Raw genomic sequence first — 15,708 nt, 5'->3', positions numbered from 1 at the left:
GTGAGCAACAACCCTCTGAAGGTTTAAGCACCGAGTTGGTTTCTCTCATTCGGCTTGGACATAAAGCTAGTGTTTTGAAACTCGAACCAGATATCAAACCAGAAAGAGCAACAGGTAAGGATTTTTATAGTTCAATAAATTAGACCAACGATCGAATCGGTGATATATTTATATATACAAATATATAAATAAAATATTAACTTGTCGATGGTGCATGAAATCTTGATGTTGAAAGCTAGATGCCTAGACTGCTAGAGTTGGAGGTAAAGGCATGTCAACACAAGATCGCGATCTCAAAGGAAAATATTAAAGTTGGAGCATACTGTCATGTCATGACTCACGAGATTTCGATCTCAATGCTAAAGGTTAGATTGCTAGAGCTGGAGGCAGAAATTGGAAGAAAAGTCAGAGATTAGATGGAGGAGAGATCAAAAATTAGATAAGAGTCTATAAGAGAATTGGATAATAGAAAAGAGAAACCATAAATTTGAACAACTTAACCTTTTTTTTTTTTTGGCCTTGACCCACTCCAAATTTCAGGTTAAATCATGTTCTATGAAAATCGCTCCGTTCAATTCGGGTCAATCCAATCCAAAGGCTAATTTAGTTCAATTAATTCAACTAAACCGTCTTATTCAGCCACAGCAGCAATAGTCGGATTGTTCAGTCAAGTCTGGTTTTCAGAACAATGCATGAAGTCCTTAACGAAGCTGCAGCAGCATTCTTGATGACTCCGTCCACATTTATTGCAACCCAACCACGATCAGATTCCATTTAATCCATTCTTTCAAGTCTAACCCAAAAAATATTTGATTATGTGTTGTGGTTTCACTAGTCCCAACCACAACTTAGTTTCATAACAGTCGCAGAGAAGATGTAATGGTTCCCTCACTAATTACGTCATACCGCAGCTATTATTAGAGCCAAATCGTTGGGAATCAATTTTGGGTAGCTTTGATTCTAAAGTGAAGCATGATGTTGGTGGACTAATCCTCCTAGTGGAGCATGACCATACCAAGTTTTAGCTCCATCGCATCCTAGTTCATTGATTTAAGCTCAATCCGTTGTTGCTTAAGCCCTTCAAACATCATACTTGAATTGCATAGCTACTACAGTCAGATTTCCTTGTCCAAATTGACTTTGGGAAATTCATTATAAAAATTTCAATTGACTTTAGAGCATAATATTGAAACCTGGACAGAACCAGCTAGGTCAACTCGGAAATCGATGACCCGGTCCCTTGTCCAGTCTGAGTTTACTCCTAAACTGTTGAGGAAATGAACCGGAGTAACCCAGTCAACTCAAGTTCAACCCAGTATAACCCGGTTAACCTAGTGGGTTGATTGGGTCAATCGGGTTATTTTTTTGGATGATTTTTTTTCATTTTTAATTTTTTAGAGTGCTGAGTTCAAAAATAAGATAACAAAAAAAAATGAAACTAAAGTCAAAAAATGAGAAATTAGAGGTAGAGCATGCTAAGTCCAATCCAGACTTTCAAACTGCATTTAGTTCAGCTTTTCATCTGTGTCTCTCTCCTCTCTCGCCCTAACCTAATCAACGTCTCTTCTTTAGCTTAGTTTTTGTCTCTTCTCCAAGCTCCAGCTCTATCCCTATCTCTTCTCCAGTTCTATCTGTCTCTGCTGTCTCCATCTCTTCTCCAACTTAGTCTCTGACTCTCCATCTCTTTTTCAACTTAATCTCCGTCTCTTCTCCAGCTTTATCTTCCATCTCTTCTCTAGACTTTTGAGATTAAAGAGTTATAATTGTAATGATAGATATTTAAAGTGTTATATTTTATTAATGTTACTTTTGAGTGATTGAATTTAATTGAATATTTTTATAATTAATATCTTTTTATTTAAATTATATTATTTTAATCATGACTGATTTGCCCCCAATTCAACACCCGAGTCAACCCCAATTGAACTACTAACTTGTGATCCAATGCCATGACCGGTTCAATTATCAGTCCCGTTTTACGTACCTTGCTTTAGAGTCACAATCAGAAATATAAATCTAGCAAATTAATATTACCCCTCCAAAAACAAGAGCACCAGTCTACGGCGATATTAATCCCATTTTTGCGTGTTTTCCCAAACATAATCACGCTCAGTTGTCCACTTACAGTGCAGATGTTCTTAAAAGTGAATCACGACGGGATCTAAGGTAATTAAGTCACACATTATCACGCTAAAAGTAATATGCAAATAGCATAGCACAGCATACGATTGCAAGTTTCAATCATGTGCACTTACAACACCAAAAGTTCACGATTGAAAATAAAATTCATGCATAGTAAACAGAGACACAGGTACAGGAAAGCAAATTCAACCATCAAGGGCATATAATCTAGGACCCTAGTATTCATCTCCTTCGTCATCCTCACCCTCAGCAGACTCAGCACCGACTTCTTCATAATCCTTCTCAAGAGCAGCAAGATCCTCACGAGCTTCAGAGAATTCTCCTTCTTCCATGCCCTCACCCACATACCAGTGAACGAAAGCTCTCTTGGCATACATGAGATCAAACTTGTGGTCAATACGAGAGAACACCTCAGCAACACTGGTGGAATTGGAAATCATACAGACAGCCCTCTGAACTTTAGCAAGGTCACCCCCTGGAACAACAGTGGGCGGTTGGTAGTTGATACCACACTTGAAACCAGTAGGGCACCAGTCAACAAACTGAATGGTCCTCTTGGTCTTGATGGTGGCAACAGCAGCATTCACATCCTTGGGCACAACATCTCCACGGTACATCAAACAGCATGCCATGTACTTGCCATGGCGAGGATCACATTTGGCCATCATAGATGAAGGCTCAAATGCGCTGTTGGTAATTTCAGCAACAGAGAGTTGCTCATGGTAAGCCTTCTCAGCTGAGATAACTGGTGCATAAGAGGAAAGCATGAAGTGGATTCTGGGATAAGGAACCAAGTTGGTCTGGAACTCAGTGACATCCACATTTAAGGCACCGTCAAACCTCAAAGAGGCAGTCAAGGAGGAAATAACCTGACGAAATCCAAGAAAATAATTTCAGCATTGAAAAACAATTTTAATATACAAAGTTCCAGACATTGAAAAACAAACCCATAGGCTGATACAATATATCCCAACTTTGTTTAATATACCTGAGAAACCAGACGGTTCAGGTTGGTATAGGTGGGACGCTCAATGTCAAGGGAGCGCCTGCAGATATCGTAAATAGCTTCATTGTCCAGAAGAACAGCCACATCAGTGTGCTCCAAGAGAGAATGGGTAGAGAGGACACTGTTGTATGGCTCAACAACAGAGGTGGATACTTGAGGTGAAGGGTAGACTGTAAACCCAAGCTTTGATTTCTTTCCATAATCAACAGACAAACGTTCCAGAAGAAGGGAACCAAGCCCAGAACCAGTGCCTCCACCTACGGCATTGAAGACCAAGAACCCTTGAAGACCAGTGCAGTTGTCAGCAAGTTTTCTGATGCGGTCCAGGCAAAGATCAACGATCTCTTTCCCAACTGCAATATAGTATTCAGCATTAATAAACAATCTATCACAACATACATAGATAAATAAACAAGAACAAAAGATGACGCTTTGATAGAATCACTTACTGGTGTAATGACCACGGGCAAAGTTGTTGGCAGCATCTTCTTTTCCGCTGATCAACTGCTCAGGGTGGAAGAGTTGGCGATAAGTTCCGGTCCTCACCTCGTCAATGACAGTTGGCTCAAGATCTACGAAAACAGCCCGGGGAACGTGCTTTCCTGCACCGGTCTCGCTAAAGAAGGTGTTGAAAGCATCATCACCACCCCCCACGGTCTTGTCACTGGGCATTTGGCCATCAGGCTATAGAGTAGATTGCATATATTTGAGTCAAAATCAACAAGAAGCGTCCAGATCTAGAAAAACTATTAATTCTCGACACAAGCCGTTGAGTAATAGAAGCGTAACGATATTACAGATCTGATGATTCAGAAGGCATTTGATTGTATAAGTGAGAAACAAGAAGGAAACAAAGCCACAAAAATGAACCGAAACTCCAATAACATTCAAAAATCCCAGATCTCGAAACTACAAAAACCAAAACCTAGATCCAGCAGATTCCAGATCCAAAGCCATAATACTATAACTGACAACTATAAACTCCAGATCTGTGAACTAAAACAACTTGCAACACAAATGGCAGAAGATATACGCAAAACAAACGATAATATTCAGATCCAGAGAGAAAACCAAGCAAAAAACAGAGAAAACTTAGATCCAACCATTTAGCAACATTAATTGAAAGAGCAAGAGGAACAGATACTAACCCCGATTCCGTGCTCAAGACAATAGAGCTCCCAGCAGGCATTTCCGACCTGAATACCGGCCTGACCAATGTGAATCGAAATGCACTCTCTCATTGTCGCTGAACGGAGAAAAAGAGACGAGGATTGAAAGAATGAGAATCAGAAAACAGGAATTGCAGATAAGACAGAGATCGAAGGCGTTTATCAAGACGCCTTCTTCTGAAACCCTTTGGATGGAAAGAGAAGGGTGAGATATGAACGGTACTTATAGCAGCAAGGGGAGATATTTAAATTTTGAAATAGGGCGATGCGCTGTCGTGTTCCATACCAACGGACGGCAGGAAGGGAATGAGTTGGCTGACACCCGTTGGCGTTGTGTTAGGATAACCAACATGGTAACCCATGGGTTAATCTTTTTCTTTTGATTTTTGAAATTTGAAATCTATTGTTGCCGCCGATTTATTATTTTATTTAGCCAAAATGCAAATTCTTTATCCCTCACGTCTCCATATTTTATTAAAAAAATATAATTTTAAATTCTTATATTTTATTTATATTTTATTATTAGCTCCTATATTTTTTTAAGTATTTTTTACTTTTGTATTTTTATTTTTTATTATTTTAAATTCATTCATAAATAAAGTATGGAGATCTTGATAGAACTTAAAATAATAAAAAATAAAAATATAAGGATCAAAAATATAAAAATTAATAGAAAAATGTTAATAAAGTATAAAAATTTAAAATTATATTTTTATTTTTATTACATTTGATTTTTTTTTTGGCCTGAGTTTGGTTTTCACAGTAAAAGCATTTTTTGGCATGGAAAAAAAAAGTGTAAGCATTTTTTTGTTGTGCAAGAAATTTTTTTTATTATTCATAAATACTCAAAGGCATTTTGTTTTATTATTCATAAATATTTTTTATTATATTTTACAAAAGTTTTAAAATGTGATTTTTTTTATATTGTTTTATTTTGGAGAAATTTTTTCTATTAGTTGTCCAAAATTTTTACATATTTATTTTTAATTATCTAAAAATATTTTTTTATTTTTGTTGATTAATAATATTAGAGACACTTCCATTTATAAATTTATTCTTATTCCTGTTTAATTTTTTTAATTGAAAAGGCAAGCAAACCTTGAAATTGAATACAAAAGTTTTAACAGTGCAAGGGGAGAAATTCTAAACAATTTTATTCTGCATACTAAACATACTCCAAAAAACTCGTTATAAAATTAGTGTATTTACATAAAGCAATTCTAAAATGTAAGCTCGATGTTTTTGTCTCTGAGAAGCCAATGAATGAATTCAATTTTTTTTATTATGTGGTACGACATCACCGTCTTTGTCTATTTGATATTGAACAAAATCTTCCATGAACGTATTTGATACTTTTAAAGAGCTCTCAATGCTATGTTTGTAAGGTAAAAAAATGTGGGTTTGCAAAGAAAAGAAAAACTAGAGAAAGAATAAAAAAATATTTTAAGTTTTTATTTTAATGAGTTAGTACACCTATCATTTATTCTTTTTCAATTTTTATTAATAAGGATCATGTAATCTATTTTGACGTTTATAAATTACATGAAGAGTTGGTATTATGATGAATTATTTAAATTTAAATAAATAACGGAAAAACCAACCATCGCTTTTCTTTGCGGATGCATGATTAGAGAAGATTCAATTTGCTTTTCCAAAGATCATTCATTCACACTCCTATCCTATGAATCAATGGGACCTTCTTGGATAGTAAATGGGACCACTTCTTGGATAGGAAAATGATACTCTCTCATTTAAAAATATAAAATATTTTTAATTTTTTAAAATATAATCATTATTTTTTAAAAAATATCTCTATTAATAATTGACTTTATATTTATTGTAGAGTATTTAATAGGGATAAATATAAAAAGATAAAATTAATTAAAAAGTAAATAACTACTTTATTAGGAGGTAAAATTTAGTTAAAAATGCCTTACATTTTTTAATTGGAAGAGTATATTATGTCTTTTTCTATTTTTTTTCAAACCAATAATGAAAGAAAACTTTTATTAATTGTAGAAATAGAGGATCAAATTATATCATTTTTAAAAGTTTAACATTGCATTAAAAATGAGTTGATGTCCCTTAGTGACCAATTTGCCATTTAATCTTTTTAATTTTAATACTAAAATGGTACAAAATTAAAATATGTTGATCTTTTATATATTAATTTTTTATAATAGGCTATTTTTTTTATGGAATATAATGGAATGGGATCAAGTGAGATGACTAAGTTTCATATTACTATCTGAAAGAATTTTTTAAAAAGGAGTGAAATGGTTTGGAATGGCTTTCCAAGCCATTATTAGATATCCTAAGGTCATGTTTGGTTATTGTAAAAAAATGAATTAAATTGAATTGAAAAAATCAAGATAAAAATGAATTAAATCATCATTTTTCATTATAAGTATAATAAAACTCATTAAATATACTATAAATGTAAAAATCATCATACCCTCCAAAAATATCATGAATCATGATTTCTAATTTTATAAATTAAATTAACCCTTCCTTTTATAAATGTGCTTACACATTTCCTTTGATCATCTTATTTTTACTTTTATTTTTTTGAATCCATTTATTTCAAGTAAAATGTGACCTAAACCTATTTTTTTTACTCCCAATTTAGGGTCAAGGGTGAAATCATCTGATATAAATAACATTATTATAAAATTACCTTTGTCATTCTCACCCATGTCACTCTCTCACTCCCTTTCAAACTAAGAAATTATAACCATATGTAAATCAAATCTATTAATTTTATAATAATTCTTAATTCTTAGACAATAATTAAAAAAATCATTCAATCCTCTAATAAAACTCCCAAACAATCGAATGTTTCGTGCTATCCCATTCTTTCTCACTCCACTCCACTCTACGTTGTTCTAGTAATGGACGTTCTTCATATGCCATATACATAGTCTTCCCATGTGATTAATTTGACAATTTTATGATTTTTAATAATTAATTTTGGAAAATGTCTCTATACTTTTTCAATTCGTCTTCTTTCCAAACGAATATATATATATATATATATATGCAGTCACTTTAAAATTACGAACATAAAAACAAGTATAATATTGAAATGAGACAGAATGTTATAATTATAATTAAAAATATTTAAAATAGTTTTTTAGGGCTAAAAATTTAATCGTGTAAAAAAAAGCTGTTCTTAATTAAATTTTACTTTTGAACCTGTCAATATTATTAACCTAAAAGCTGTTCCTGGATTAAATCAATCTCACTGAGTGAGATTTTTAACCTAAAATCAGGTCTAATATATATTATTAAGATGCTCTTTAGGTGGCAAGCCGTTCATTCTATTGACATCACAACTAACACACATACAGAATATGATCTATTCAATGAAAGTCTATCCAATATTGTTTGCTACCCACAAATGCTATGTAGTGAATAATTCAGGATTCAGAATAATCTTAAAGGCATTTTAATCTAAAATGTGCATGGAAGCACATCCATATCTATTGCCTTCAAAGGGTGCATAAGGTATTATAAATAACCATCTTAATGGAGACGCAGGAGTCCCAATATTACAATCCCCAAATTCGGGAAGAATGATAACAAGGAGTAATAAAAAGCAAAATTATTCAATTTTCAAGTGACGTCTCAGTAAACAGCATAGAATAATTGAAGCAAGCAAATACGTGCAACAAGTTATGATCACGTGAGAGGCAATCAAGCCGGCCCAACATGCGGGCAACTGGTCAGCTTCTTAGCTTGTGAAATATAAAATGAAATACTAGACCAAGATTAAAACAGGAAATATAATGTCAACTCTACTTGCTCTTAATTGGGTATGAATTTAAATGTCCCCAACAAAAATAAAACAAGATACTAATGTACTCGTGAACATTTTCATAATTTAAATTGGGGAGATCAATCGATGTGTTCCCAGGTGGGAAGTGGGAGAAAAGGGATTTCATGATATGTTTACACAGTCTGTAGAAAAAATGCAGAAGATTCTCGTTCAGGTGCTTTCCGGATTCATTGTCAGTCAGTCAGAATTGCTGCCACGGTTGCTTCCACTACTGCCTTATGTTTGTAGTTTCTCTAATATTCATCAGTTCTAAGTTCCTTTTTCTCTAAAGGAAGATATTATTCTTCATTCAAGTCGCAGGCTGTAAACCATCCAACAATGGAAAATGGTTCTCTAAACGAGTCAAGTAACAGGCTGCACACCATTCCAAGTGTGGAACTCTTCATCAAGGCCGTTCATTTTTTGGCTTCGGCTTTCTTGTAGATAAGTGACACCAGACCACACCCCCCGGATTAACAGGATGCTCACAAACACTGCACTTCCAAATGTGCATACCACCTACAGCGAATAATTATAGGTATCAATAGGCAAGAACAAGAAGTAGAAATCTTGAAAAGAGGCACTAAACCAAATTCTCCAAGCCTGAAAGAATAATTGCTTTTCACTCCCAGCCAAAAATGGAAAAACAAAATAAACACTTATATTTTTAACAGAATTTCTGAATGTACATCTTATTCAGACGACTTTGCCTCCAGATCAATTAACCTTAAGTACTCTAATTTGACAATTTGCTGAAAAGCAAACGTTGACGGAAGGAATTTAGCGTTTTTGATTGTCTGAATTACATTGTTATATTACTATTAGAAGACATGGAAACATAATTTAATTATGGCTGATTGACGTGTGTAGAGATCGCATGCCTCAGGGAAACAAAGTCTGACAAAATCAGATCCTAACAGGAACGAGTAAATTCGATCTTCTCAGGGATTAACAGAAACAAACTAAAAGTACAAGAAACCAACATTCTAAATGCTGCAGCATTGATCAGCATCCAAATTTTATGGACATCACTTAAATTTCTACATGCAGTGATTTCCTAATTTAAATTTTTTTTAGCTGCAGATTTCTCAATTTAATTACTTGTGTGCAATCCAACATTGACAAACATCAAACTTTAGGCATGTATATCTTGTGACAAAAACCTTCGCAAAGGTGAGTATTTATATTGCCCCCAATGATTAAAAATAAAGGTTAAGAGCCGTTTTTATCTTTGAACTGTACACGAAAGTTCACAAATGACCTTAACTCAACTTGGGGTCAATTTCATCCCTCAATCTTAAAATTTTACACCCTCTGTGCCCTTGGCATTAATTATTCATTATTAGGGCCCACATAAATTTTTTAAATATTTTTTAATAGTAAAATATAATAGTGGGATCCACTTAATATTTTTTTTATTATATTTTTTGAGGCTAAGGGTCTAAAATGCCCTTCAGCTAAGCGAAAAGAAACAAAGTCACCCCTAAAGTTAAGAAAATATTATTTATATCTCTCAACCGCTAAAATTTTCGATTTAATCACCCTACCTCTATTCTATCAATTTTTAACGTTAGTGGGGCCCATATTTAAATTTTTTAATATTTTTAATAAGTCCCATCATTTTTTAATTTTTTTTATAATTTTAAAAAAATACCCCTCTCTCTTCTCCCTCTCTCCCTATTCTCCCTCTCTCCTCTCTCTCTCTCCCCCCTTCATTCCCTCTCTCATTCACTCGTTCTTGGATTAAAGCAAGTGGAGTGGCGATGGCAGAGTACCTAGCATGCTGATTGCATTCTTATTATCGTTGTGAATGGCCACACTGAAAAGTGCACCGAAAGCATGTTCTTGCAATGGTTGGCAGAGCTTTAGCACCATTTAGTAATGACAAATTTGAGGGCAAAGTTAGAAATTACGGTAGAAAAATCAGGCTTGGAGCTATCGGAAAGCCATGACATGAGATTTAAATTTTTACAAGTTTGAAAAGACACTCACCCGGAGGTGACGCCTAAGCCATGAGGAAACCTACTAAAAATATTTAAAACAAAATGGTGGGACCTACTAAAAATATTAAAAAATTTTAAATGTGGCTCCACCAAAGGTGAAATTTGACGAAATAGACAACAGAGTAATGAAATAAAAAAATCTTAGCAATTGAAGGATATAACTAACTTTTTCTTGACTTTAAGGGTGATCCTAACCATTTCTGCTTAGTTAAAAGGCATTTTAGACCTTTAACCTTATAAAAAATGGTAGGTCCCACTAAAATATTGAAAAATTCAATGTAGGTCCCACTAACAGTGAAATTTGATGGAATAGACAACAAGGTGATGGAATTGAAAATATACACAGTTAAGAGATAAAAATGACCCTTCATTGACTTTAGGGGCAATCCTGACCCTTTCCACTTAGTTGAGGGACATTTTAGACCTTTAACCCTAAAAATAATCCTATTATTACAGCATTCTTTTAGCAATTATCAAGAGAAGAGAGGATGCATAATGCAAATCCTAAACAAGCTCAAATGGAAAAGACACTGCACACAGGGATGGCAAAAAATCCACATGTTCAGGTGTCCCTGCTGATTGCCCCATTCAATTATCTGAACTGAGGAATTTGTACCCCATGGAGATGGGAATGAAAACCAAACTACCCCTATCAGTGACTCCAAGTTGGAAATAAGGATCATGTGCCAGTTCAAATTACTCAAGCACCCCTCATACATTGACAAATACCTCCATTTTATAGTTTCATATTAACCACAATCATTCTGAAAAAATAATTTATTTTGCAATTAATGAGCAATAATTGTAGCCCCTCCCATGTTAAAACTCTCCAATTTCCTTTCATTTGCCTCTCAAGAGGATTCAAGAAAACCCTATCAGCGAGTCCCTTACTGCTGCCAAAGCTTTTCACCTTCACATTTCAGTTTCTCTTCCCTCAAAAATTCCAGGTTCTTGATTCTACACTCCCTTTGCTTTCTTCCATTTCTTTGTAAAATTGTATATTCCTTGAAGGTCTTCACAATTAGGTAGGTTTGGGATTTTTCTCATTGATTAGCTCTAGCTAATTTTTGTTCACTACATGAAGGAATTTATTCAGCTGCTATTTCCAGTAGTACTTTTGACATTTTGATTTTGTGATCTGGTCCTTTTCCAATGGCAAATATCATATTTTAAGTAACTCCCTAGATATTCTTATTTAAAGTTGAACGTGCAGTTCTAAATTGGTTATATGGTTTGAATCTGTCTTTCATATTTATCTTTTTTTTTTTGTTTTAGTTTTATTGGATTTTACTTAACTTTTTTGCCATTATTGTTGTTGGCATACAGGTTCCCCACAGATCCCCATATCCTTATGGGGCTATTCATAGTTCTTGTATCCCAATTGTCCAAAGTGAATTAAATCAAAGAAAAACCTTAACAAAAGTACATGAAGAATATCTAAATTCTTGAAAGAGACTCCAGAATACTTGTTACTGGACCAAGAATTACAATACAAGAATAGGCTAACCATCCACTTTCACATTCTAATCAACATCACAAACTACTAAAGTAGGAATAGCTTCAAATTCAAATCATCCAGTTTAATAAGGCTCCCACACGATGCTTCAAGCAAAAAAATATTTGGCTATGCTTTATTATGCACATCTCCATAAATATCATTAAAATACCAGAGAGATACTAGTATCCTAATGAATGTCCCCTGAATGCAGAAAGTATGCTTTAATTAGTTCACATTAGATGCTAGAGTTGGCAGCAACAACGTTGTTAACAATATTCATGCCCATTTCAAATAGATGAAGATAATACCTCAAGAAATGCCTTAAAAATCCACAAGAATGCCAGCACAAGGACACCATTTACAGAAAATCCCACCTGCATTATAAGAATGAGCAAAAAGAAAAACCACAGTCCCACTTTTACTTGAAAGTTGAGTAAAATCCAGCTTTAGCCCAGGCATCTGAAGAGAGGAAACGGGTGATTTTATTATAAAATTTGACCTAACACATTCACGAATTTCTTGCATGTACCAGAACCCCAAATAGAAGACATTATCCAATTTAACGGATGTATGATACAGAAACCCTTTCTCCATTTCTGTAGATTACTCAACCACTATGACTCCACTAGGGTACCATGGAAGTGTGCATTCCCCACTAGAGCTTGAAGGCTTGGGTTGAGGGTTGGCATTTAGGAGAGCGCTGATATAACTGAAATAAATTGATTGTGATTGCGTTCCCTAGTTAAATGTCAGATTAACATCCATTTTCCTAACTCATCACCTATTCTTAGGAAAAGACACGGAGTCAGATAAGAAAATACTTTACTTACAAGGAAAGCATACGTTAATTAACTCTTATTTTCATGGATTACAGGAAATTGCGCGAAAATATAAGGACTCAAGAGAACGATCCTAACCAGCTTCGTCGAAATGGCTTGAGGAAGAACAGACCGAACTGCCGTTCTAGCTCTCTTTGACACCTTTTGGAACATATTGCGAAGAAACCTTACCAATAGATCCAAACTTCTCTCTTCTTCGTCATCGTCGTTGCCGTCGTCCTCGTCATCGTCGATGCCACCGCGTGCCGAATTGATAGCGCGTCTCCATTTGCCAGGATCATCGACCAAATTACTGTCGTCCTGAAACAAACTCAAAACGCAATTACAACTGAAATCTCAAAATCATACTGGAAAAAACTCACAAATGTTATCTCGAACCTGAGGGAAATTGGGGACACGTGATCTTGAAGCCTGCTGAGGAAGGACGATGATTCGTGGATCACGAAGTCGAAGAGCGGATTTGGGTAGAGGAATAGTAGAGCGAGGGATTCGAAATAGTGGAGAAGATTGAACTGCGGTCGAAAAAACCATTACGGTGATTACAAAGCCGAACCACAATAAATAACTTCTTCCACCCGCTCTGCTGAAACAGTGTCACCAACCACCATTGGAGTTCGGAGATGGACACAAATGCAATGCCAAGGTCGCTCCAAATGTTTTAATCGGTATGTGGAACAATGTATCGTATTCCATGTGCTTAGAAAATGTCCAAACTGTCCCACGATCCGCGGGGGAGGGAACTGCCCGAGATTGTTTCTTGGGCCGTTCCTTCTTTTTTGAATTTGTGGCCAGGGCATCTAATAAATTTTTCAGTTTCGTTTTCATTTGTGTTATTTGAAAAGGACTGTTTTGGCACGATTTTTTGTGGAGCATCACAGCCCTTTAAATGTGAGAGTATGCCAAGCATGTCAAAGGGTGTATCCTCGTATGATTGAATGGGTTTTCAAAATCTTTTGTTTCAATTTTCTTAAAAAGTCGAGTGACTAACAAGAACAATAATGAATGCATTGTCAATGATGGGTAAAGCTTGATAACATTATTTAAGGAAAAGCAAGTACAATGATCTGCCTCGTAGATATGAAAAGGCAAATAAGACATTGAAGCTAGTTTCGGACACTAAGTGCCAATTTGGTTAGGCAAATAATCAATTTCTTCAGCTGGACATTAAGTGCCTATTTGGTTAACAAAAAAAAAATCTAAACATCAACTTTTGTCATTAATTGATTATTAGTGTTAAAATTAATTTTTTTGAAAGCTGTATTTGTGAGCTTCTAGGGAAAAGCTAATCAAAGACATTGGGAAAATTACAAATAAAGGCTCAAGAAAAAATTAAAAAAGGCATAAAATTTAATAAAAATAAAATTCATTTTAGAAAGAAATTTAATAATATTAAATACAAATTTATCTATAATTTAATTTTAAAAAGAAATATCCTTTATGGTAATTTATACAACTAAATTGATTATAAATAAATTATCCAAACATTTTTAATTCTATTAAAATTAATTTTAAAAAAATAATATCCAAACAGATTGCGTAATAGAGATAATCCAAACAAATTATGATTAAAATCTATCACTTAGTGCCTGTTTGGATAGCGTCTTAATTGATTATTTGAGGCAAAAAAATTAATTTTTGGCAAAACTATCCAAACACTCATTTGTCCAGAAAATCAATTTTTGCCAAAAAAAATTAATTTTTTCTCAAAGCTCCCAGACTTGGCTTTTGCATTCAAATTATCTATCAAATATGAAAAAAAAATACAAGGAAGGCCCAAGAAAAAATTGTAAGAAAGGCACAAAATTTAATAACATTAAAAAATTATGGTAATTTATATAGCTAAAATTGATTCTAAATAAATTATTCAAATATCTTCAATTCTATTAAAATTAATTTAAAAAAACAGTATCCAAACAGATCGTATTATAATATAATCAATTATGATAAAAATCTACCACTTAATCAATTATTTTTATAATTTATTACACCTAACTAAAATTCAAACAGGCACTTAATCAATTATTTTTTTATAATCTATTATATCCAACTGAAATCTAAACGAGCATTAAGTTGGCACAAGAAAAATAAGTTGCGCTGGGCGAATTAGAGATGATGCAGGGCTAGTAGAAATATTTGTGCTAAGCAAGTCTAGTATAAATTTGGTAGAGTATCAAGATCCCTTAAATTACACGCTCATTACCTATTTATAACAAATGATAATGGCATATTCTCTTTCAAATTCACACTTGGCACCAATAGGAGTACACAGCTGTTTGTGCCTTTAAATCTCTAAGAAAGCTCCATTGTGCGAAAAAATAAGCGTGAGTGCGTTGAGAATATTAAAGAGTGGATGAAGTGGGCATAACTTAGTCAAGCCTTTTCTCAAAATGCACCATCCCACTTATTCGTGCAAGATTGAACTATTAAGGGGCCAAGTGTTCTTCTTTTCTAGCTTGGTCTTTAGATATCACCACAATTAGGCCTATCGCTCTGATTTTGGTTCAAACAAAGTGTTTTGTTTCATTTGATGTCAAGCATTATCCGTTATCGTATTAAAGATAGTCCTATTATCAATAACTAAATGTAAGTATCTTCCAACGAGATTTGAAACTTTGATTCGCCTTGTATATTTATATTTATATTGATGATATTCTATTTTCTTTTTATTTCCTCTCTCTAACTATATTTAATTTAATGTCAATATGTTAAGTTTAGACTAACTTTATTATTCACCATAATCAACATCAATGTAACAAAAATCAAACCAAACTACGGTATGCTAGTAATTGGCAAATCGCATGGGTTAAAGCCCCATATCATCCGTGTGTTGAATTTCTTTTATCAAATTAAAAATAGAATGAAATAGGAAAATGCAATAGAAATATGTATATAAAAGTAATGATTGATGTGCAGTCAAAAAAACAAAAAGAGAAAGAGAATATTCAGGCCTATTTGGGTTTTTTCAAAAACAATTTTTTATTTTTAAAAACAAAACAATTAAAAAAACTTGTTTGAATGAGTGTTTTAATCTAACTATTTTCAGTTTTTGTTTTCATTTCATTTTTTTATTTTTAAAATACATTATATTTGATTATTGAAAACTATGGTTATCTTGATCAATAATTATTATAAGCCACTACTATTAATCGCTAGTGACCATCTTTATTGGCCAATTTTTAATCCTTAAACTATTTTTAAATTAGCACATTCAAATAGATTTTCTTTTTATTTGTT

General features: G+C 33.6%; 2 protein-coding genes across 5 annotated transcripts; both read right to left on the bottom strand.

Moving 5' to 3' along the window:
- Window positions 1-2,191: 2,191 nt before the first annotated feature.
- Window positions 2,192-4,521, bottom strand: LOC129300802 (tubulin alpha chain). Its single transcript, XM_054939399.1, has 4 exons — window positions 4,297-4,521; window positions 3,598-3,832; window positions 3,131-3,501; window positions 2,192-3,011 (listed from the first exon to the last, which is right to left on the bottom strand). The coding sequence occupies exons 1-4, from the start codon at window positions 4,387-4,389 to the stop codon at window positions 2,358-2,360; spliced, it is 1,353 nt and encodes a 450-aa protein (XP_054795374.1). The 5' UTR covers window positions 4,390-4,521; the 3' UTR covers window positions 2,192-2,357.
- Window positions 4,522-8,088: 3,567 nt separating this feature from the next.
- Window positions 8,089-13,208, bottom strand: LOC129300803 (protein SHORT HYPOCOTYL IN WHITE LIGHT 1-like). 4 transcript variants are annotated; one of them, XM_054939403.1, is made up of 4 exons: window positions 12,853-13,199; window positions 12,646-12,774; window positions 11,944-12,009; window positions 8,089-8,653 (listed from the first exon to the last, which is right to left on the bottom strand). In XM_054939403.1, exons 1-4 carry the CDS (start codon window positions 13,003-13,005, stop codon window positions 8,498-8,500), a joined length of 504 nt encoding a protein of 167 aa, XP_054795378.1. In that variant the 5' UTR covers window positions 13,006-13,199; the 3' UTR covers window positions 8,089-8,497. The 4 variants fall into 4 exon arrangements, with proteins under 4 accessions (XP_054795378.1, XP_054795375.1, XP_054795376.1 ...); XM_054939400.1 differs by having other exon boundaries at window positions 12,553-12,774; window positions 12,853-13,196; XM_054939402.1 differs by having other exon boundaries at window positions 8,571-8,653; window positions 11,944-12,094; window positions 12,553-12,774; window positions 12,853-13,208.
- Between the last annotated feature and the right edge of the window lie 2,500 nt (window positions 13,209-15,708).

Source organism: Prosopis cineraria, unplaced genomic scaffold (genome assembly GCF_029017545.1).
Source record: "Prosopis cineraria cultivar Desert tree isolate PC_DT_omini unplaced genomic scaffold, ASM2901754v1 PC1754, whole genome shotgun sequence".
Lineage (NCBI taxonomy): Eukaryota > Viridiplantae > Streptophyta > Magnoliopsida > Fabales > Fabaceae > Prosopis > Prosopis cineraria.
The sequence above is the reverse complement of the archived record's forward strand: the minus strand, read 5'-3'. Positions and strand labels throughout refer to the sequence as shown.

Coding starts and splice junctions, on each gene's coding strand:
- LOC129300802 (XM_054939399.1), bottom strand. CDS start 4,389: ATGAGAGAGTGCATTTCGATTCACATTGGTCAGGCCGGTATTCAGGTC. Junction 3,502..3,597: donor TGCCCGTGGTCATTACACCA/GTAAGTGATTCT, acceptor ACTATATTGCAG/TTGGGAAAGAGATCGTTGAT. Junction 3,012..3,130: donor TGAACCGTCTGGTTTCTCAG/GTATATTAAACA, acceptor GGATTTCGTCAG/GTTATTTCCTCCTTGACTGC.
- LOC129300803 (XM_054939400.1), bottom strand. CDS start 13,005: ATGGTTTTTTCGACCGCAGTTCAATCTTCTCCACTATTTCGAATCCCT. Junction 12,775..12,852: donor GTGTCCCCAATTTCCCTCAG/GTTCGAGATAAC, acceptor AGTTTGTTTCAG/GACGACAGTAATTTGGTCGA. Junction 8,654..11,943: donor TTTTTAAGGCATTTCTTGAG/GTATTATCTTCA, acceptor TATTCGCTGTAG/GTGGTATGCACATTTGGAAG.